At 36.0% G+C, this 24,294-nt stretch overlaps 1 protein-coding gene across 2 annotated transcripts in view; it reads right to left on the minus strand.

The window, feature by feature from the left end:
• Nucleotides 1-24,294, minus strand: part of LOC150110664 (uncharacterized) — a 253,724-nt gene that overhangs the window by 72,908 nt on the left and 156,522 nt on the right. For both annotated transcript variants that reach the window (XM_090400164.1, XM_090400172.1), the window contains one exon: nt 7,455-7,606. In XM_090400164.1, coding sequence (XP_090256290.1) covers nt 7,455-7,606 — 152 coding nt within the window. The remainder of the gene's footprint in view (nt 1-7,454; nt 7,607-24,294) is intronic.

Consider the following 24,294-nt stretch of genomic DNA (forward strand, 5'->3'; position numbering starts at 1 on the left):
TTTAGTCAAGGAATCTTGCAGACTCATAGCGGATTTAATGATAAGTATAACATCGTCTACATAAAGCAAAGAGCTGACTCCAGTTTTGAAATCAGGTTTTATACGACTTTCCTTCATAATATGATCCATATAGATAATGAATAACAGGGAGGATAATGTATATCCTTGTCTCACACCAGATTTAACATTAAACCATCTTCCTGTACTTCCATCAATTCTAACTGCTGACTTACAACTCAAATAAGTCAGCAGTTAGAATTGAATTGAAAGAAGTTATATGGTGTCAATGGGGCATTATATCAAGCAATACTAAGTATTGCTTGATATAATGCCCCATTGACACCATATAACTGTACCGTATTGAATAGCTTCTCACTTGGCACCTTATCATATGCCTTTTCCAGATCTACAAAACTCAAATAGAGATCTTTGTTATATTCCCATGATTTCTCCACTATTTGTCATAAAGTGAAGATCTGATCCTGACAGCCTCTATTTGGCCGGAATCCAGCTAGTTCTTCACCAAGCTTTTCTTCCACAATTCTTCTCAACCGTTTCTCAACTATACTTGCATATATCTTACCATGAACACTCAGTAGGGAAACACCTCTGTAATTGTCACATTCAGTTTTATTTCCGTTTTTATATATGGGTACTATGAGAGCTCTACTCCAGTCATCGGGAATTCGTCCCTCTGTCCAGGCCTTATGAATTATGCAGTGTAGCCACTGCAAGACTTTTATACCACCATACTTCAGCATTTCTGGTCAAATATCATCTACTCCTGCTGCCTTTCCACATTTTAAATCTTTGATGGCTTTTTCTACTTCAAGTATGCATATGTATTCCTGACTATATGCCTGTTGAGTGTTTTTTTTTTACCACTGTGCTATCACTACTTGTTTCATTTAGCAATTTCTTGAAGTAATTACTCCATACTTCAATGATATCTTTTTCTCCCGTTTTCATGTCGCCTTTATCATCTCTCACTCCTTTTACAGCACTCTTTCCTCCATTCCCAAGCTTTTTCAACAACCTCCAAAATATTTTGCCACCTTCTTGATATTTATTTTCTATATTCTTGCCAAAGTCCTCCCATGACTTTTGTTTAGCTAGCTTTACATAGTGTTTAGCTTTTTTTTTTACATTTGTCTCTGTATTCTCTAAGAGCACAAGCTGACTTATTGGCAGGAACTTTTGATGCTTTCTTCTTTTCCTTCACTTCCTCTTTAACTTCCTGTGTCCACCATGGAGTTCTGATTTTTCTATCCTTGCAGACAACCTCACCACATGCCTCTCTGGCTGAATCAATCAAGGTTTTCTTCAAGGCTAGACACTGAATCTCCAAGGTTTGGTTCCTGTTCTCAAACTCTTTCATTTTTTCTTCAATAATCTTTGTGTATTTTAGTCTACAGTTCACATCTGAGAGCTGCTCAACTTTTTTTCACTTTAAAAGTTTCTTATATGCCATTCTTTTCAATACGAAATTCAGTTTTATCCTGCTCAAGACTAAATAGTGATCACTTCCAATTTCAAATCCTCTGTACACTCTGGTGTGCTGCACTAGGGACAAAAAAAATCACTATCAACAATAACATAGTCAATGAGATTTTTCTTATTCCTTGCCTTTTCTCTCCATGTGAATTTGTGCACATGTTTATGTTGAAACATGGTGTTAGTAATAATCAGTCCATGTCCTGAGCAGAAATCCAACAGATATTTGCCATTATTATTAGCTTTGCTCTTTTCTCCAAATTTTCCCAAAACATTTTTGTATGTCTGACAATCACTTCCTACTCTGCTATTTAGATCCCCAACAAGGACCAACTTTTCCTTTTTTTTTATTGTGTCAGTTGCTTTTTCTAAAGCCTCAAAAATTTCCTCCACTTCTACCTTAGTAGAACCTTCTGTGGGACCATAGGCACAAATAAGTCTCATTGTCCAGTTCTCCATTCTGATATTTGCCCACATCACTCTACTTGAGACTGACTGCCATTCAAGAAGATTAGCCTCGTATTTAGTGTTGAATACTATGGCCACTCCTTCTTTTCCTTGATTGTCATTGCCTGAATATAACATTTTGTATTTATTGCTCAGAAGGATCTCACCAGTTTTTGTCTTTTTTGTTTCAGTCACCCTTATTATGTCGATCTGGTACTTGTCTAATTCCTCAGCTAGCTCCATTTCTTTGCCATTCAGGCTTCTTATGTTGATAGTACCAATCTTTAACTCTGGTGATGTTGAGTTGGGGTGTTTTTTCAGATTTGTTCCAGTAGCTGACTTTTCGCTGTTCACCCTGTTTCTCTGGTGAAAACAACAGGGGCCTTGTTTAACCTTCAACGTCCCAGCCAGCATGAAATTTTGTCATGTTGTACCATCATTTTGTAATTTAGTTTAAGCCAATAAGAATTACAATTTGGTCAGCTAAATCCCAAATTGCCAGCCCATCCTCATCCGTTCAGTATCCAGGTAGATACCCAACAGGGTGCACCACGAGAAGGTAAGGACTGGACATTAGGTTAGAAACCCTGGTCATTTCTCCGCATTCCTTTAAAGGCTATGTGGTGGTCTCCTCTCAGTTATACAGCTTTGACCCTTAAGCACCCCACCATGGTTACATTTGTATGTTTAATCAAGAAAATAGCAAGATATTCTGGCAGTTGTTGAAGAATCTCAGAAATGGAGGAAAGAGTGCTGTAAAAGGAATTAGAGATGATAAAGGTGACATGAAAACTGAATAAAAAGATATCCTTGATGTATGGAGTCATTACTTCGAAAAATTGCTAAATAAAATAATCAGTGACAGCACAGTGGTAAAAACACTGACCAGGAATGCAATCAGGAATATATATCCATACTTGAAGTAGAAAAAGCCATCAAAAGCCTGAAATCTGAAAAGGCAGCTGGAGTAGCTGATATTCAACCAGAAATGCTCAAGTATGGAGGCATAAAAGTCTTACAGTGTGGCTGTACTGCATAGTTCAGAGGGCCTGGACAGAGGGACGAATTCCAGATGATTGGAGTAGAGCTCTCATAGCACCCACATATAAAAAGGGAAATAAAACTGAATGTGAGAATTACAGAGGTATTTTTCTCTGAGTGTTCCTAGTAAGATTTACGCAAGCATATTTGAGAAACAGTTGAGGTAGATTGTGGAAGAAAAGTTTGGTGAAGAACAAGCTGGATTCAGGCCAAATAGAGGCTGCTAGGATCAGATTTTCACTTTATGCCAAATAGTTGAGAAATCATGGGAATATAACAAAGCTCTCTTTTTAAGTTTTGTAGAGCTGGAAAAAGCATATGACAACAGAGAAACTATTCACAACGCTACAGTTGTATGCTGTCAGTGAGGCATTACATCAAGCAATACTTAGTCTTCATTTGAGTTGTAAGTCAGCAGTTAGAACTGAAGGAAGCACATTATCTATCTCCTCTGTTATTCATTATCTATATGGATCACATTATGAAGGAAAGATATTAAACCTGATATCAAAATTGGAGATGTTGATCTCAGCTCTTTGCTTTATGTGGATGATGTTATACTTCTAAATAAATCTACACGTCTGCAAGATTCCCTGACTAAACTGAATAACTGTTGTAATAGATATGGTATGAAGGTCAGCAATAACAAGACAAAGACAATGAAAACAGACAGAAGCATTGAAAATATCAAATATCATTGTGAATGGAAAACCTATAGAACAAGTAAAACATTTCAGCTACTTAGGCACGATGTTTAGCTAAGACGGTAAATTAAATATGGAAATAGACAACAGAATCAACAATGCTGATATGGTAGGAAGTTAACTGAATAAATTTATATGGAATAAGACAGAAATTAGTCAAAACACGAAATTACCTATATACAAGACAGTGTTCAAACCAATTTTAACTTATGGAACCGAGAGCTGGGCCAGAAGTAAAACACTTGACCAAAGACTAGCGATCGCAGATATGAGAGTCCTGAGAAAGATTAGGGGCGTGAATAGATAGCATGAATGGCAATATCATATTCAAAATGAGGATATTAGGAAAGAACTTGATATTGTCAGCATCCAGGAATGCATTAGGAGAGCTAATCTCAGGTGGTATGGTTACTTAAGCAGAATGGGAGAGGAAAAATTAGCAAAACAAGTGTTTTCTGCTAGGTTGGCCGGAAAAAGACCTAGAGGAAGACCAAAATATAGGTGGATTGATATTTTATACAGTAAAAAGTGCCTTAGAAGACAGAAATATAAGATCTGATAATGTTGAAGTCCTGACGGGTAACAGACTGATTTAGAGGGAAATTGTAGATAGGAAGTTAGTAAAGATGTAAATTTTTCATGTAGTACTAACATATCTTGTACACTCCTTGAGGGTATAAGGCAGGAATTTGATGATGATGTTAGTTCACTCTAATTCAAAGCTGACATTCTTTTTAAATAATTCCACTCCTCTTTTTTTTTTTTTTTTTTTAACTAAAAGAAAGAAATATCCTTGTCCCACCACAATGAACTTCAAGCATAAACATATTATCAGAAATATTACCCTGCTTCAGAAAATTATCTATGAGAAGAAAACAGAATAAACCGTGTTGGCTTGACAGTTTTCTAAACAATTCTTCAAATTGATGAAATTAGTGCTATTTTCGGTCTGAATACAGTATCCTTCTTATCTGCAGTTTTAGAATATAACTGCAACTTTCTATCTTGAAGCAAATAATGTGTACCGACTTCAATTTCGTCTATTGCTTGGAACAAACAAAGGATGAAAAAATCTAACAGCAGACTAAAACTACTATAAGAATTTGTTGATGTTTCCAAACTATGCTACTGTTTTATCCTTAAAAAAATATATAATAATAATAATAAGAAAAAAAAAATTACATGCCTAGATTTTTTTTTTTTTTTTTATCTTCAACAATTCAACATTGGAGAGAAAAATGTGTAAAATAAATTTTCAGGTAAAAAAAAAAGTTTTATTATAGAGTTTCACTGCCTACTAAAGTAAAACAAAGATAATATCTTAATGAGTTGGCCAAAATTACATGCAGTACTTGAACTGGAAAACTACTAACTTCATGTTATCTCAGTTGCCATTAAGAAATACTGCCAAAGTTTAGAGACACCTTATAACATAAAGTTGTAACTTCAAAATTTTATAAAATGATTTATTAAATAATTTTTATATTATTTGTGGAGAGAAAGAGAAATTATAACAAATTAAATCTCATGATACAATATTAAAAGAAAAACTGCATTACATTACTATAAATGGAAGGAGAGGAAGATTAATACATTTAGCCATTCCAATTTCTTTCCAACGTTTTTTGATATAAAATTGTTTATGTGAGTCATTAATTTTTTTTTGTGGAATAGCTGATGAATGAAAGTCATCAGATACTCCACAACATACCTACCAGAACACAAGATAATCTTTGCTATCCTGCTAACATCCTTGACCTTTTCTTAACCAGTTCTTCCCAAATGCAGTAGACTCAGTTACCTTCCTGGTAACTCACACCATAACATTGTGCAAGTTTACTTTAATGGAGAGCACCCCTCACTCAGCCATTTTCGGTCTGATATCCTTTGGCATTAAAATGGTGGCTACTCAGATGATTTCTAACTTTTACTCCTACTCCCATGGAGTAATTACTGTTTGCATTCTGTTCCAAATATTTGCTCTGACCCAAATAGCAACAATTCTAACTGAAACAAAGACCTTCATACATCAATTACATGAAAATCCCAATTCACTATTCAAAGCTTGGTTCTACAACAAATGTGTTAAGGCAGTCCAAGAAAAAAATTTATCATATCACAAGTAGTCACTTGTGATATGATAAATTTTGAGACCAAAACTCCAGCTTCACAATTGACAATACTTCCTCCCTACACATACACACAAGCATCATTTTTCTTTTCCAACTCCTGCAGTGATAATCACAGCAATTACTATCTGCATTACCAAAAACAATTCAACTTCACACTTCATCTAGCCTTTTATAAGAAAGAAATCAGAAGAATTCTAAATAGTTTGGACATCTGGTTCTTCAGAATTAACACTTATCAGCCCATTTAAAAAAGTGATAAAAATCAGCTACAAACTATCTTGCAATTGCTGTTAATTCAGTACCTTTCAAAAATAATGGTCAGCAACAGCCACTTCATCACACCATAGTGACTTAATAGCTAATTAGTGAGCAATATGGATTCCAAGATTATAGGTCTACAGCCATTCTCCTAGTCATCCACCCCTGGATATAATTCATGAAAGGTCTGAAGAAAGTCACGTGGTCACTTTTGACATTTCTATCATTCTCTCAGAGATGATCAGTTTCTGTATTATGTATCTTTTACAGGTATTTCCATGACTAATGTTCTGCTAAACTGGTCACCATCATTCCTCCAGTTGCTATTAAGATTTTAAAAACATGAGCAGCTGCTGATCAACATTCCTTTACTGTCATCAGCTTTAAACTTACCAAACTAACTTCTCTTCTTCCTCTTTCATTCAATCTACATCTGTCTTCTGGAACAGCCTCCCCCATTCTGTCTCTTGCCAAATATCCCCAATGCTGTTCTCACTATTCTTAAGTGGGGTGAAGGTAATCTAGTGAATTTCAAATACTATTAAAACAAATTTCCTGTCTTATTACCTAGAACAATTCTACTCTATTCCCTCTTATTTTTGATAATGTTCTGATTTCCAGTCAAGATCAATTCTCCCCCACTTCCCCTTTGGCTGCAACTTTCACATCTAGTTTATCTTAGCATAAATATATTACAGCTATAGCTTTTCTCAGCTTCCAAAAAAACTTGATATTCTTTTTTTTTTTGTTCAAAATGCTACTTTTCACCTGATCAACTCCTAACACTTTAAATCCCAAATGCAACTAACATTAGAATATTGTTCTCACATTTGGGATGAAGCATCCAAAATCTTCCTAAGAATTCTTGAATGTACACAAAAGAGGACAATGCCTTCTAAGAGGTGAGCCCCCTTCCCTCTCTCTCTCTCAAACACACACTGGCTTCATCATTCTAATCTTCATAAAAAATTTCATCCTCTGTGCCATTACTAGATGATTCTCATAGCTAAATTCAAAAGTTCTGATTTTACACCAAGAGAATACGAGACAACCCCTTGTTCCAGCAATTTTTTTTCAACTTCAAATATCATAATACATGCTGTCATATAACGCCATATTTCAGTCAGTCAATATTTGAAACATATGAACAGGTTGAAACATGTACAGTAATTGAGATAAACAGTCAAAAGCACCTCTTATAACAAAAGAGTATTTCTCTTTACATCTGCAAAATCATCCTATGTTTATAACATTATGTATGCACACAAAAAACTCGACAACTTCTTATTGTAGAGTGCATTCATTATGCTGGGTTTTCATTTTACTTATATTTATCTAATAAGTAATCACAATAATAATAATAATAATAATAACCTACTTATTTTTCCAAAAGCTGCTTAGAACATCTGATAAAATGAAAATAATAGTGATAAGTAGAAGCACAGCTTGAGATACCAAACCAATCCTGGATTGATGAAGTTGAGAAGTGTCTATAAGAGCTGAAGAGTCTTCAGCAAATTGTCCTCGAACCTTCATGGGGATAGAGAGGAGAGAAAAATATTAATTTTCTATGACTAATAATGATGGTCATCAAGACATATTTTAAAAAAGTGAATTAACAGATCACTTAAATGAAACTACATAATACACACACTTCCCAATACCTCATAATAATCTGCTTTCACAGGAAGCAGAATGAAAAACCCTGCCACCTCACTTCCTTAGAGTGAAGTTGCAGGATTGTTCATCAGCCAGAAAAGTAAGAAAAGCAGGGCAGGCTGGTTTCCAAATAAGAGAGAAGGAAGTGAAAAGTTACATTTTCCACTTCTGCAAGAAGAAACCAAGCGTATCTCTAAGCGGTCTCTTTCTAGTATATAGACAATTCTTTGTTCCCATATCTCAATTACCATGGCCAGAAAATAGTCATTCTTCCAAGGTTAGATATAAATTATTATTATTATTACAGGCGCCTCCAGGGAGTCCTTAGACTCATCGAGGGAGGCCCTAAACATCATATCATGTCCACACAACTTTACGACATTCTCACAGTATCTATCATACCTTGCCTTGAACTCACTCACCGTCATAGCACCCACAACAGACTCTGGCAGCTTATTCCACTCATTTACCACTCTAAAAGTAAAGAACCCAGCTCTAACACCCTTGCTAACCACACTCCTGCCCATGTTCCATAGGTGTCCCCTAGTTCTCCCACCCCCAGTCCTGATCTCAAAAATATCCTCTGAATTAATCCTATAGAAACCCTTTATCAATTTGTATGTCTCAATCAATATCTCCCCTTTTCCACCTATCAACTAATTTCTACAACCCACAAATCTTCAACCTGTTCTGATAAGGTTCATTCCATAGACCTGCTATCATCTTGGTCACTCGCCTCTGGATCATCTCTACCTCCTCCCCATCAAGAAGGAACCTAGGTGACCAAATCTGGGCACAGTAGTCAAGATGAGGTCTTATCAAAGCTTGGTACAGAGGTACAATACTTCCTTGTCTCTGATTGTCAAAGTATTTTTCAACAACCAAGTGAGTCGATGAGCTGATTTAGCCACTTTTGCAATGTGCCCCTTAAACTTCATCTCCCTATCCACCAACACTCCCAAGTCCCTGGCCTCATCAATCTCCTGGAGTACAGTTCTACCAATGTGGTATACTGCTGCTAACCTTTTCACCCCAAAATGCATAACCTTACATTTGTCACATTAAATTGACATCCATTCTCCTTAGCCCAGAACTCCAATCTATCCAAGTCGTCCTACAAGATTTTGACATCTTCTGCATTCACTATTGCCCTACCCAACTTTGCATCATCATCAGTGAACAAATGAACTGTTCCTCTTAGATCCTTCCCTATATCATTAATGAACAAATTAAACAGCAGTGGTCCAAGAACAGAACCCTGCGGCACACCACTAGTCACAGGCTGTCTTTTGGACTCTACTCCTGAATAAACTACTCTCTGATATCTCTCCATCAACCACCCACTATCCATCTCACCAACCCTATATCCATTCCCATATGTTGTAGTTTACGGATGAGAATTCTATGTGGTATCCTGTCAAATGCCTTAGCCAGGTCCAGCAGTATCACTGTAAACCCATTACCCTTATCCAGTTCAGCTGTCACTGTGTTATAAAACTTGAGCAAGTTACTGAGGCATGTTCTACCCTTCACAAAGCCATGCTGTCCCCCATACAGTATCTCATTTTCATCAATCCATTCCTGTATTTTTCCCTTGACTACTTTCTCCAAGACTTTGACAACGACTCCTGATATGCTGATCAGTCAGTAATTTGCAACAGTAGTCTTGGATCCTCCTTTATGCAGTGGAACTATTTTCCCCTCTTTCCACACCTTCGGGACTAAACCAGACTCGAGACTCAGATTAAACAACATGGTCAAGGGCACTGATAATTCTTTAGCCGCTTCACGTAAGACCCGTGCCGGTATACCATCCAATCCCACAGATGTATTCACATTAAGGTTCTGTAATAGACTATTCACCTCCACTTCATTCATCACAATGAAGTGAAGGTGAATTAATGAAGGAACTAATGGTTCCTTCATTTTTTCAATGTCACTACCTGGATGATATACTTTAGCAAAGTGCTTGCTCAGTAATTCCACTATATAGACTGATTCAGTGACCTCCTTACCATCGTCATTTCTTAAAATCATTTTGCTGTGTACAGTTTTTTTTTTTTTGCTTGCAGCATATTGAAAGAACTGTTTGGGATTCTCTTTAGCTTGCAGAGCTAGTTTCTTTTCATAATCCACTTTTGCTTTTTTTTTTACCACACTCGTTAATGAATAAAATCCATTTCCTTCCTCACATGTGTCCTCTCCTCCTTCCAATCAATGTTACCATAGTTGAAATTCCCCATAATAATTACCCTCCTTCCACTCATTTCATCAATTTGTTTATGCATACTATCTCCACCATCTATTCCATCACCTGATCTATAGCAACACCCAACTGTATATTTTGTTCTGCCAGTCTCAATCTCATACCAAATACCCTCAAATGAACTCTTTTCACTATCCTGTGATACAACCTCAATTCTCCTTGGCTGCAGTTCATCAGCTATCATCAATAACACTCCTTTCCCCCCATTTTATTCTCTCTGTCCCTCCTAAACACACTATATCCTACACATTCTATCCCATTAACTATATCATCTTCTGTCAGCCATGTTTCACTAATGCCAATAACCTGTGGCCAGGAAGAGCCAATCAAGCCACATGAATTACATGCAAACATGGAATGTAAAATGCCAATGGCATAACCTGACTATCATATCAAATGGCAAAGACCTAAATTTTTACAGATTACACATGTTGAAAGTTTATTTTTTCACTTGGTTAGAGTATAATAAAATTAGTTTAATCCTTTATCCAAGTGTGAGCAAACAAAGTTTGCGCCTGAAGTATCTTCAGGACTAGGGTAAAGTGATACAACACCAGATGTACTAGGGTAAAGTGATACAACACCAGATGTACTAGGGTAAAGTGATACAACATGCCTAGGTGTTGTATCACTTTACCCTAGTCCTGAAGATACTTCAGGCGCAAACTTTGTTTGCTCACACTTGGATAAAGGATTAAACTAATTTTATTATACAGATTACACATATTTACAGTATTACATTATGAAGATTTCAGGTAAAGCAACATTAATTTAAGCTGAGCTTTTAAAATATAAATGTTAATTCTAGATTTTTATAATTTCATACACTTCTAGTTCTTTATTTCTCCTATTATTGTTTGCATTTGTACTTTTTAATGTTGTCATTTTTTGTGCTTTTTGTATGGTTACTGCAATCCTTTGTTATTTATTCTGCTTCTAATGATCCCCGCCCATTTTATTTCTCATGATTTTCTTTTGTTATATTTCCTGGCCATTTCCTTTATATCCTGATTATAATGTCATTTGCTAAGAAATTCAGCTTGCTATAGTGAAGGTTTTCAGCTTTTACTGTTGGTAATAGTAAGCTTAAAATAGAAGTGGTAGGATTTAAGCTGGGACTTGTTTGTATTCATTACAGCACTTCATTTTGTTATAATGATGTTCACTATAATACATGTCCTCTTTCTTTCTCTCCCATAGTCCTAAATGGACTGTTGGGTCACTCATAGCTGGTAGGTGATATTCTTTGTTAGCCTCTTCCAATCATCTCGGTCTCTTGTTCTTGATGTCAGTTGAGAAAGGGAGGAATTTGTCCATTTTTTTATGTTATCAGTCCATTTTAATCGAGGTCAGCCCCTAACCCTCGGTCCCGGAACGATTCCTTCTAGTGCTTGCTTTGCAATGCCATTAGCCCTCTCCACACGTCCGAACCATTTCATCTGTCTTCTTCTCATGACTGTCAGAATATTTTCACTTTTTCTCCCATCTACTGAATCAATCGGTTTTCAGATATTTTCATTGGTTTCGTGAGCGGTATAGGGAATTAATACATGTCTACTGTATAATTTATTGTTAAATATAATATACAATAGCGAAAACACTGAGTAACACTGAGTCCCATCGATGTAAATATACATCGATCATGCATGAATCCAGAATCCCATCGATGTATATTTACATTGCTAAATTAAAAATTTCAAAAATAACAATATATGCTTGAAATTCATTATCAGACTGTACTGTGGTTAAAAAATTTGAACCTTCAGCTTCATTATCCATGAGGATGGTTGACTTTTATCAATAAAAAAGGAAATTTATATTAGCATATCATAACGCCTGCCCATTGGCTGCATCACATACGATCGTACATGTTCATGTTTATATTACATCGCACTGTCATAACTCTGGCTGCTCCAATCTAAACAATATAAGAGATTCAAAACTCTCTTCTTGCAACCTAAGAGATCAGTTTGAATTTCTCTGTCACCATGGACAGACCAGGATCCATTGGTGCCCAAAGCAGGGTTGTAAAACGGTTCTTGACTGAATGCGAATTAGAACAAATGCTTGAGGAAATACTCAATAACGAAGGATCTGAATTAGATGATTGGACAGACAGTGATCCAGAACAACAGGAAGCAGATCTCCCCACAAATGTGAGCTCTGAGTCAAGCGATGCAGAACTTCGAATGAGGGGGTGACCAAATTCGAGGACGTCCAGCAAGTAGTGTTTGCGATTGCACGCAAGGTCTTGGCATTTCAAAAACTGAATGGCCTAATTCAATAATTTACCACTTGACTTTTGTGGCCAACAGTGGATAATTATAGTGATGTACATCCCTATGTAAAATGATATTTTAATCATAATAATAACACAAATTTTATTTTTCATTATTTATGTAATCTAAGCAATATTTTGACTGAATTTGTTGAATTTTGAACACTAAAGAAGTAAATATAAGTAGAAACTAATAAAAAATTAAACTTTTTATTTTTTTCAAAGACCTTGATTTCTTGCAACCAGTTTCTGGAGCCCATACCACATGTATGACTAAAATTTTTGTTCCAATTAATTGTCAAAGATGCTAACTAAAAGATAAAAAATAATTATTTGGATATTCCATAGAAATACTGCACAGCAATTTTTTTAAATAGAGCTAAAAATGGTCAGGACACAGGTTCTTTAAGTCCCAGTAGGTCTAGGACTCACAGTGTTAAGGAGAGTTGTTACTTGGAATTATGATCAAAACAACTAAGGCTATGAGACTAGTGTATTGTCTGTTAATTGTGTGCATTTGGTCAGCATGTCTATTTTATGGGATGAAAGAAGTCAAGTTTCTGGGAGGATACATTGTTACTTCCATATGAGACTAGCAGTCCTTCAGATGAAGAGCTATTGTAACATATAATCTAATATTTAAAGATTCTGCTTTTCTGTACACTGTAAATTCTTTAAAGATTTTACCTAGGATTTCAAGAATGCTTCATACTTTCTATATTTGTACACTATGGCAATAATCACTAATTAAATGAAATGAAATTACAAAAATCAAAGCATCATCATCATCATCATCAAATTCCTGCCATGTACCCTCAAGGGGTGTACAGGATATGACAGTACTACATGAAAAAATTACATCATTACTAACTTCCTATCTACAATTTTCCTCCAAATCAGTCTGTTACTTGTCAAGACTCCAACATTATCAGATCTTATATTTCTATCGTCTAAGGCACTTTGTATCGTATCAATCCACCTATATCTTGGTCTTCCTCTGGGTCGTTTTCCTGCCAACCTGGCAGAGAACACTTGTTTTGCTAATCTTTCCTCTCCCATTCTATTTAAGTGACCATACCATCTGAGATTAGCTCTGCTAACGCATTCCTGGATGCTGACAATGTCAAGTTCTTTCCTAATATCCTCATTTTTAATATGATATTGCCATTGATGCCATCTGTTCATGCCTCTAATCTTTCTCAGGACTCTCATATCTGCAGTCTCTAGTCTTTGGTCAAGTGTTTTACTTCTGACCCAGCTCTCAGATCCATAAGTTAAAATTGGTTTGAACACAGTCTTGTATACAGCTAATTTAGTGTTCCGACTAATTTCTTTCTTATTCCATATGAATTTATTCAATTGACTTCCCACGATACCAGCTTTGCTGATTCTGTTGTCTATTTCTATATTTAGTTTACCGTCTTCAGTAAAAATTGTGCCTAAGTAGCTGAAATGTTTTACTTGTTCCACAGGTTCTCCATTCACAACACAGTTGACATTTTCAATGATTCTGCCTATTTTCATTGTCTTTGTCTTTTTATTGCTGACCTTCATACCATATCTATTACAACAGCTATTCAATTTAGTCAGAGAATCTTGCAGACTTGTAGCGGATTTATTTAGAAGTATAACATCATCCGCATAAAGCAAAGAGCTGACATTAACATCTCCAATTTTGATATCAGGTTTAATACCACATTCCTTCATGATGTGATCCATATAGATAATGAATAACAGAGGGGATAATGTACATCCTTGTCTCACACCAGATTTAATATTAAGCCATCTTCCTGTACTTCCTTCAATTCTAACTGCTGACTCACAACTCAAATAAAGACTAAGTATTGCTTGATATAATGCCCCATTGACACCATATAACTGCAGCGTATTGAATAGCTTCTCTCTTGGCACCTTGTCATATGCCTTTTCCAAATCGACAAAACTTAAATACAGATCTTTGTTATATTCCCATGCTTTCTCGACTATTTGTCGTAAAGTGAAGATCTGATCCTGACAGCCTCTATTTGGCCTGAATCCAGCTTGTTCTTCACCAAGCTTTTCTTCCACAATTCTTCTCAACCGTTTCTCAAGTATCCTTGCATAGATCTTGCCAGGAACACTCAGTAGGGAAATACCTCTGTAATTCTCACATTCAGTTTTATTTCCCTTTTTATATATGGGTACTATGAGAGCTCTACTCCAATCATCGGGAATTCGTCCCTCTGTCCAGGCTTTCTGAACTATGCAGTGCAGCCACTGTAAGACTCTTATACCACCATACTTCAGCATTTCTGGTCGAATATCATCTACTCCTGCTGCCTTTCCACATTTCAAGCCTTTGATGGCTTTTTCTACTTCAAGTATGGATATGTATTCCTGACTGCATGCCTGGTCAGTGTTTTTTATCACTGTGCTGTCATCACTGCTTGTTTCATTTAGCAGTTTTTCAAAGTAATTACTCCATACTTCAAGGATATCTTTTTCTCCTGTTTTCATGTCACCTTTATCATCTCTAACTCCTTTTACAGCACTCTTTCCTCCATTCCTAAGCTTCTTCAACAACCTCCAGAATATTTTGCCACCTTCTTGATATTTATTTTCTATATTCTTGCCAAAGTCCTCCCATGACTTTTGTTTAGCTAGTTTTACACACTGTTTAGCTTTCTTACATTTGTCTCTGTATTCTGTAAGAGTAAAAGCTGACTTATTTGCCAGGAACTTTTGATATGCTTTCTTCTTTTCCTTCACTGCCTCTTTAACTTCCTGTGTCCACCAGGGAGTTCTGATTTTTTTATCTTTGCACACAACCTCACCACATGCCTCTCTGGCAGAATCAATCAATGTTTCCTTCAGAGTTTGCCACTGAATCTCCAAGGTTTGATTCCTGTTCTCAAACTCTTTCATTTTCTTTTCAATAATATTTCTGTATTTTAGTCTACAGTTTACATCTGAGAGCTGCTCAACTTTTATTCGCTTTAAAACTTTCTTACATGTTATTCTTTTCAATATGAAATTCAATTTTATCCTGCTCAAGACTAAATAGTGATCACTTCCAATTTCAAATCCTCTGTACACTCTGGTGTCCTGCACCAGGGAGAAAACATCACTATCAACAATAACATAGTCAATGAGACTTTTCTTATTCCTAGCCTCTTCTCTCCATGTGAATTTGTGCACATTTTTATGTTGGAACATGGTGTTAGTAATAACCAGTCCATGTCCTGAGCAGAAATCCAACAGATATTTGCCATTATTATTAGCTTTGCTCTTTTCTCCAAATTTTCCCAAAACATTTTTGTATGTCTCACAATCATTTCCTACTCTACTATTTAGATCCCCAACAAGGACCAACTTTTCCTTTTTCATTGTGTCAGTTGCTTTTTCTAAAGCCTCAAAAAATTCCTCCACTTCTACCTTAGTAGAACCTTCTGTGGGACCATAGGCACAAATAAGTCTCATTGTCCAGTTCCCCATTCTCATATTTGCCCACATTACTCTACTTGAGACTGACTGCCATTCAAGAAGATTAGCCTCGTATTTTGTGTTGAATACTATGGCTACTCCTTTTCCTTGATTGTTATTGCCTGAATATAACATTTTGTATTTATTGCTCAGAAAGATCTCACCAGTTTTGGTCTTTTTTTGTTTCAGTCACCCCTATTATGTCGATCTGGTACTTATCTAATTCCTCAGCTAGCTCCATTTCTTTGCCATTCAGGCTTCTTACGTTGATAGTACCGATCTTTAACTCTGGTGATATTGAGTTGGGGTTTGTTTTCAGATTTGTTCCAGTAGCTGACTTTTCGCTGTTCGCCCTGGTTCCCTGGCGAAAACAACGGGGGCCTTGTTTAACCGGGCGATGCCCCAGCCGGCATGAAATTTTGTCATGTTGTACCATCATTTTTTATTTTGGTTTAACCAATAAGAATACAATTTGGTCGGCTAAATCCCAAATTGCCAAAAAATCAAAGCTTAGCTGCAAAATCCATCATTACTACAGTGGCACATAAAATGACACTTTGAACCGTTTTACAAAAAACTTTACTGGACAAATATAACAAATTTTTCATTCATAACAATTATTCCTCTTCTGTATTGTGTCAGTTATTTTTAGGGAGCTCTTATGGATATCATCCCGAATGTGAGCTATATATTCAATAAATGGGCAGATTTGCAATTTATATAATATTAATAGCTGTTCAGAGGTAAACTAATGCCTTGAGTAAAAGTGAAATCTGGTAGCTTAGAGATAAGAATTGAGAAGAGTGGAGGTTGATACTCTAAGTTATGATGATTTGTAGTGCAAGGCTAGTCAAATGAAAGTAAGAATGGGTAGGCTCATACACATGATCAGGAGGAAGTGCCTTTGAACTTATTGTTTACAGTAATAAATCTGATATACTCATTACTAAAAATTCGCACATATGCCACAGTAATTAACTTTTTAATATATAAATATTTCGTCTTAAGTATCATAAGACATCATCAGTACAGTTAAACAACAACAGGAATTACATTAAAAAAAATGGTAATGTGCACGTCAGTATCGCCCATGGGGATAATAGTGACTGCAAGCAACAAGTGCCATAGCATATTTTCGTGATGGATAGTGAAGGTGAAATGGAAAGTAATAATGTAAAAATCCCATCAAAAAAGAAATATAAATATTTGTGTGTTTATCTGAAGAAATGGGAAGAACAGTGCTCATGGCTAAAACCCATGCCATCCAACATTCACAAAGCTAATTGTATATTCTGTAAACATGACTTCAGTATCGCCCATGGGGGTAATAATGACTGCAAGCAACATTCTAGCACTGAAGGACATAAACGGAGAGAGAAAGATATGAAGACCTCTCCTTTATTTTTCAACCTAATCTCCCTTATTTTCATGTTCAAAAGTTGGTCACCCTAGAAACAAGTCAAATAGAAAATTTCCACACCTGGCCTTCGAATACTTTTAATGGCAGGAGGGGGGGGGGGGGGAAAGCAAGATAATGATTAGCTATTTGTATCTGTAACAATTTGATTGATGGATGCTAAATGAATCTTTAATTTCAATACTAGTGATTTTGACTTAATTACCATTCACTGATTAGCTTATCAACTTACTTCTTATGAAAATCATCAGTTGAAGAATATGAAGCTGCTACCAATGTGAGCAAAAATTCTTACCTGAAAAGCACAGCAACTGTGTTGGAATCAGCAACTACACATTCATTATGTTCCAAGATCAATGAATGATGCACATTATTGCTAGCTTTTATTTTCTAGATTTTATGCCATATCTTTTGCATTGGTTTTATGGTTTACAGGATAATGTAAATTGAATCCAAGATTTGTTTTCAATTTGATATTTTAATGTAACATGCCCTGGACTGAGTATGTTTAAAAAGCTCTGAGGATTAACGTGATTTGGTTTCTACAAAACATAAGGTCCTTTTTTTTTTTTTTTCTTCTTCTCTGCTTTGCATTTGGGTCCCACCATGGTTTTGGAAAGAGTTAAAAGTGAGATGTTTCTGGAATTTGCCTGGAATAGTCTTTATATACGTAACTAACTGGTATTTGACTGACCACCAAAGATTAAAATCTGCAAAATATGCAAATTTATTCCAGTAAGCCTGGATGATTTTCTACTGTGGCAAAAAAGAAAATACTCATCCCTGATGCTATATTAGAAAGTACAAGGAAGTGACTGTTTTTATATATGGGCCATTAATGGAATGGTGATGCACAACATATAGCCTCTCCCAGGCACATCAGTCCAACACTCTCATGGTAGGATGGCCTGTTTCCACAAACAGGACTTCAGCAAGGTGAGTATTGCTGCCTTATAGACATATCTTCCCTAGCTGACAGAAATGCCAGGTTATGAGTCATCCCTCACCTAAATGTCTAATTAGGTCACATAACCTGGTGAAACACTACTGCTCTGTCAGTCACAAAATAGCTATAGCCATGTTTTGTCTCCAGAGTGGTCTCCAGTTTCTGTTCCTCGTACCTTTCTTTATACATGTAGTGCAAGTGACAACCTTGATGGCATCACACTGTTAAATGGTTAAACAGCCCGGCCAAAAGATAGTACACAGGACTGAATTTGAAAATAATGCATCAGGTGACTTCTCAAATGGATGAGATAAAACCTGCTACTACTACTAACTCTGCCAAGTTGCACTCAGGAGTCCAAGTATGGCAGCATGTAGAGGACATGCTCAAACTAAAGCCTGAGCACACTGTGTGTTAGTTATATCTATGTCCTTCATCCCCTATTGCTGCATGCATCTGCTCTAAGTTTTCAACATTACACTGAAAGACAACATAATAAATAATAGTGACAGCATCCTCGACAAAAAATATCAATAAATTAAAGATGCCAAGAAATTATATTCCTGAATAAAGAATTAAACAAGTGTAAGCAAACAAACTTTGCACATGAAGCATCTTCACAATCAGGGGGGAAGGGGAGAGATTTCCTTTATGGGATAGTAAGGTAATCAATGTGAAGTCATTAGCCTCTTTATACAATTAGCCTAGTCATGAAGATACTTCACACACAAACTCTGTTTGCTTACACTTGGATAATGAATTAAACTGAGAATACATTTTCTTGGAATCTTTAATTTATAGTATAACCAAGTGAAAAAACTTTCAACAAAAAACAAACATCAAGAACAAAAAAAAAAAAAAAAAAAAAATTGTAAGAAACAAAAAAAATCCAAAAAACCTAATAAAAGGAAATTCTTTCTGAAAATCCTTTTCATATCTTAAGGACATGAAAACCTGATGTATGCTTGTCTGTCTATGTTCACTGGGCATCTACAGATGCCGTATGGTCACTCCAATGCTCGATGATGTTCCACACTAGGCCGCACCATGTAGTCCTGTTGTTTGCCCTTCTGGCAGCCTCAACTCTCTGAAGATCAGTCACTACACACACGCCATCCATCCATCTCATTGATGGTCTACCCCTGCCTCTTTTTCCGGAAACTTTACCTTCTATTACTGTTCTTAGAAGTCCTCCTTCCATCCTTTCTATGTGTCCAAAATATTTTAATTTTCTTCTGTCAATATCCTTAAGGAGCCTTAAAGTTCTACTAATCTTTTCTAACACCCATTAATTTGTACGCCTTTCAGTGTATGATATCCTCAACAGCCTTCTGTAACACCACATTTCAAAAGCAGATATCCGTTTCTTATCTGACTTCTTTAGGTTCCAAGTCTCGCATCCATAAGTTGCTGTTGGAAAAACAACTGCATCCAAAACCCTCAACTTTGTTCCCATGGAGATAGATCCATCCTTCCAGATTTTAGACAGGTCTCTGACTGTTGTTTTAGCCATTTCTAACCTTTTTCTGACATCTGAACAGCAATTCTTCACATTAATAATGGATCCCAGGTACTCAAACTTGCTGACTTCCTCAATTCTTTCTCCATTAAGATACATTTGTTTCTCAAGAGCTTCTCTGTTTGTTTTTCCTTTGAGAACCATGATCTTTGTCTTGCTAGAATTGAGTTGAAGTCCTTTGTTATTACTGATCTTGTTAACTTTGTCAAGAATTAGTCCTAGTTCTTCCATGTCATTACAAAGGAGTACTGTATCATCAGCGTACCTCAGATTACTGATCAATCTACCTCCTATCGTAATTCCTGTCTTGAGTTCATCCAATACTTCACGCATGATGTCCTCTACATATATACTAAACAAGTGAGGAGAAAGTAAACATCCTTGCCTAACTCCTTTTCCAACTTGAAGCCAGTCAGTCAATCCAACACCTGTTCTTAATGTGGCTTCTTGCTCCTTATACAAGTTGGCTATCAACCTGATAGTGTGTTGAGGAAAACCCATTCTTTTCATTACTTCCCACAGTTTCACATGCTCAACACAGTCAAAAGCTTTAGAGTAGTCTAAGAAACACATTACCAGAGGGAGTCTGAATTCTTTATATTTTTCTATGATCTGTCTAAGGCAAAGGATCTGATCTCTGGTGCTCCTACCTTTCTTAAAACCTGCTTGTTCCTCGGGCATCTCTGCCTCAACTTTGGCCTCAATCCTATTTAGTATGATCTTTAATAAAATTTTGCTTGCATGAGATATCAAACTAATAGTTCTATAATTCTTGCATGTCTTCATATCACCTTTCTTGTGTAGTGGTATGAAAACTGACTTCTTCCAGTCTTATTCTTCTTCCAGATGTATTGCTAACATACTGAAAATTAACTGGCTTCTTCTACAACTACAATTCACTCCAGCTATACCAGTGACATGAATAATCCCTTCCATAAGAGGGGTGGAATGTGTTTTTGTCAGCCTGACATTCCATGTCAGAGATTACTAAATCTTTAATCCTCTTTATACAACTTGCTCTGACTCAAGATTTGCTTGCCTCACTTTGTTGCCTTCATCATTCTCCTAATTCAGATGATCATGCTGACCTCTGAATATTTATCTATGAAAACTGATTCATGCAGTCTTCCTTAGAGACCTCGATGTTCATAATTCAAATTTGCTCATACACTTCTCTAGCTTCCTTAGTGTGATCTATGAAGTTAAACTATTTTCTGTCAGTAATGATGCAATAAATAACTCATCTATCAGAATACAGGATAATCCCCATCATTCTTCCAATATAATGGACCTTTTAATTAGCTCATCCTCAAAATATACCACATGTTAGCTCTCCTCTTGGAAATTCCAACCATAATCTTGCCCATGTTTCCTCTTATATAGATTGAAGATCTCCCAGCCATTCTCAACTTTGTGCCTTATGACACTATAGCACAGATGGTATGCCTCAAATTATGCTAAAAAGTTTGTTTCTAGCATTAACATATATCTGAGCTGTATCATCTAAAAAATTGTCCTACTCATCTGGCACCTAGGCATCTGCTTAAAAGAGAATGAAGGCAAGCCTTTATCCATCAGAGACTCAAGTGCCTACACTTGATATTTCCAGGGAATTTGAGTGAGTCTGGTATCAAAGCCTTCTTACTAAGCTACCATCTTATGGTCTCCCTCTCACTCTTTGTGACTGAAGTTCAAAGAGGAAGCTGAAAATCTATCAGTGGTGGGAGTGCCAGAGTTCTGTGCTCTCACCCACATTTCCTATATATCAATGAATTCTCTTGCTAACTCCAAATTCTATTCCTAGTTTTGCTGATGACAGTTCATCTTTTTCATTTATGAAATATGGTAGTGCTAATGATTCAAGCTTCAAGATATTTAACAAATGCCTTAAAAAACTGACCTTCTCACCATTCATACGTAGAACAGCTGAAGTTAATGTAGTGAATTTTAATTGTATCAAAACTCAATCCTGTTTTATTTCTCAGAAGCATCTTGATTTACCTCCACTCCATCTCACTCCTGACAATATTCCAATTGCCAATCAAGAAGTGAAAACTAATCTTGATTGGCAACTGGAATATTGTCAGGAGTCAGATGGAGTGGAGGTAAATCAAGATGCTTCTGAGAAATAAAACAGGATTGAGCCTCCAGAAGACTGTCTTCTTTTCATTCAAAACATTCTTGCATAAGTCCTAACACTTTATAAATCCAAAATCCACCTGACTGCATACTATTCTCACATCTGAGATGGTGCACCCAAAATCTCCCTGAGAATTCTTGAATGTATCCTGAAGAGAGTAACCCAGTTGAAATGATAATCCACCACCTCCAATCACTTTTTTTTATAGATATTATTTCTATGTTATGTCTTTTCTTATATGTATTTTCATGGACACTGATCCACCAAACTAGCCAATACCATTCCTCTTCTAATCATGTAAGATAAGAGCAACTGCTACTCAACATTCATACACATCTAACCAACTTATCCTCTTCCTTCATTCAGTCTGCTGTTATAATTTGAAAAGCCTTCCTAATATCATTTTGTCTGATGAATACAACTCCCTGCCCTTCAAAAAAAAAAGAGTCCTTTCTTCCTAATCATTTGCCCATATATAGCAATGGTGTGTTATAGAGGTTTTATAACTTCTTGATATAAATATATACATTTAATGTAAATTATGAAGTCTGAGTAATAGTAAATTGCTAAGATATGCGATTCACACACACACATTTTAATAGAAAGGAAGGTCTATGTGTTTTGCTGTATTTGACATATCCCATGTGTTCTTGAAAGTTTGGCTGATGTACAAGATATATAGGGCTTATCTTCCCATTTCTCCAGAACCAACCATTTCATTGAGTGGGATAAAAGCTGTATCCCTTACATAGAAGAGAATTACCACTCTCGTATTTTTAAAGAAGCCACAACAGTTGCCCGTTCTGTAGAAAATCTTAATAGGAACCAAGATTTAATCTTATCCGAGATCTGGAAAACCCTAATTAGATCTTTAAACACACGAGAAATGAACTTTAGTACCAACTACAAAACGTTCCTAAACAACAAGTGAAATCATGTACACACCACACGTTCAGTGTTGTTTTGTAATTTATAATTAGAATTCTGTTAATGTCTAGTCTGTAACATGTTTTGTTAGCTTTAGCTCCTATCATCAGTCCTGTACCCTGAAGATGCCAACAGCTTAAGTTGGCAAAACTAGTTGGTATTAAAATAGTTTTTTCTCAGATACTTGATCAACATTTCCCAAATAGTCAATTTTACATATGTAAATCATTTTGGCATATTAGGTAAAAGCTGTTCACTGTAATCAAACAACTTCTAGATGGTTATTACTAGAGTAATAAAGTATGATACATTACATAAACATATAAGATGAATCGCTATGTCATAAGATAAGGCACTGTTTCCATTAATGGTATCTTGAGAGCACGACTTCAGTTAATTTCTTGAAGATCAATTTTCAAAACAAGTCAACATCAGAACTATTTTCAAGCCAGTTCAGATCCTACATTGTGTAGGATCTAAACAGACATTATCCCCTTCCAAAAACTTGTCATATAACAAGATTCACCTAGTATACCTAAAAGCTATTAGCAACAATTAACAGTTTGTGCCTAACATGCCAAATGATTAACATAGGTAATACATTTGGCATGTTAAGTGCAACCGATATGTTGCATTAACAGGTTAAGAGTTTCCAGTGCTTTTATTATATATTTATTATTATTAAATGGGTACCTCCATGGAGTTGTTACAGTAGGCACACTAATCATTATTGATATAATGCCCATCATACTGCTTCTTCACCAACAAAACACAACCCTTGGCAAATCCACTCAACATTCACCAGCAAAATGCTCACAATATGCTACTCTCCAAGCTACAAAAATCTAATTCTCACATCGTTACTAATACTGCTCTACACAACTTTCACAGTGAATCCTTGGCCTTGTCTATTCAGCCATGTTGGAATATTTCTTTAGTATTTAACAGCATCCTACACAGTATTACATCTATTAACTTTCCCACAAGATGGGAAAAGAAGCTGTAACATAAGTGTTATGTAAGACTTATTGTTTATGTGACCATAGGTTTTTTTAATTACTATATATGTTCATATAATAACGCCTACCAGTTTCGCTAGCAACTGTCTAGCTTTCTCAAGGCTTGAATGATAAATACAAAAAAAATGATAAACGCACAAAGTAGATACGTTCGCGTGACAATGTCAGCATGTACTGCAAATCTTTAGTCCGTGTCCTGAACACGCACTGCATGGGCATGCGTTATATGATTGTTGGCGTACTGTAGGTCCGTCAAACTGAGTGAATTGATTAGATTTTTCCAAGTCCTCGTTCAATAGGGTACCTTGATTTCTGTTTAGGTTGCTGCCTGTTCGTAGGACTACTGTTGCTTCTTTGAATAATCGGTGTCTGAAATCATCATCTATGTAGGGCATAGAACTATTTTCCCAGTCTATAGAATGGTTAGAAGTTGAAAAGAAGTTGAATAGATTTCAGACACCGATTATTCAAAGAAGCAACAGTAGTCCTACGAACAGGCAGCAACCTAAACAGAAATCAAGGTGTATTATTGAATGAGACTTGGAAAAATCTAATCAATTCACTCAGTTTGACTGAACTACAGTA

The sequence above is a fragment of the Typopeltis vanoorti genome, chromosome 1 (genome assembly GCF_054136105.1).
Source record: "Typopeltis vanoorti isolate ZY-2024b chromosome 1, IOZ_Tvanoo_1.0, whole genome shotgun sequence".
Taxonomy (NCBI): Eukaryota; Metazoa; Arthropoda; class Arachnida; order Uropygi; family Thelyphonidae; genus Typopeltis; species Typopeltis vanoorti.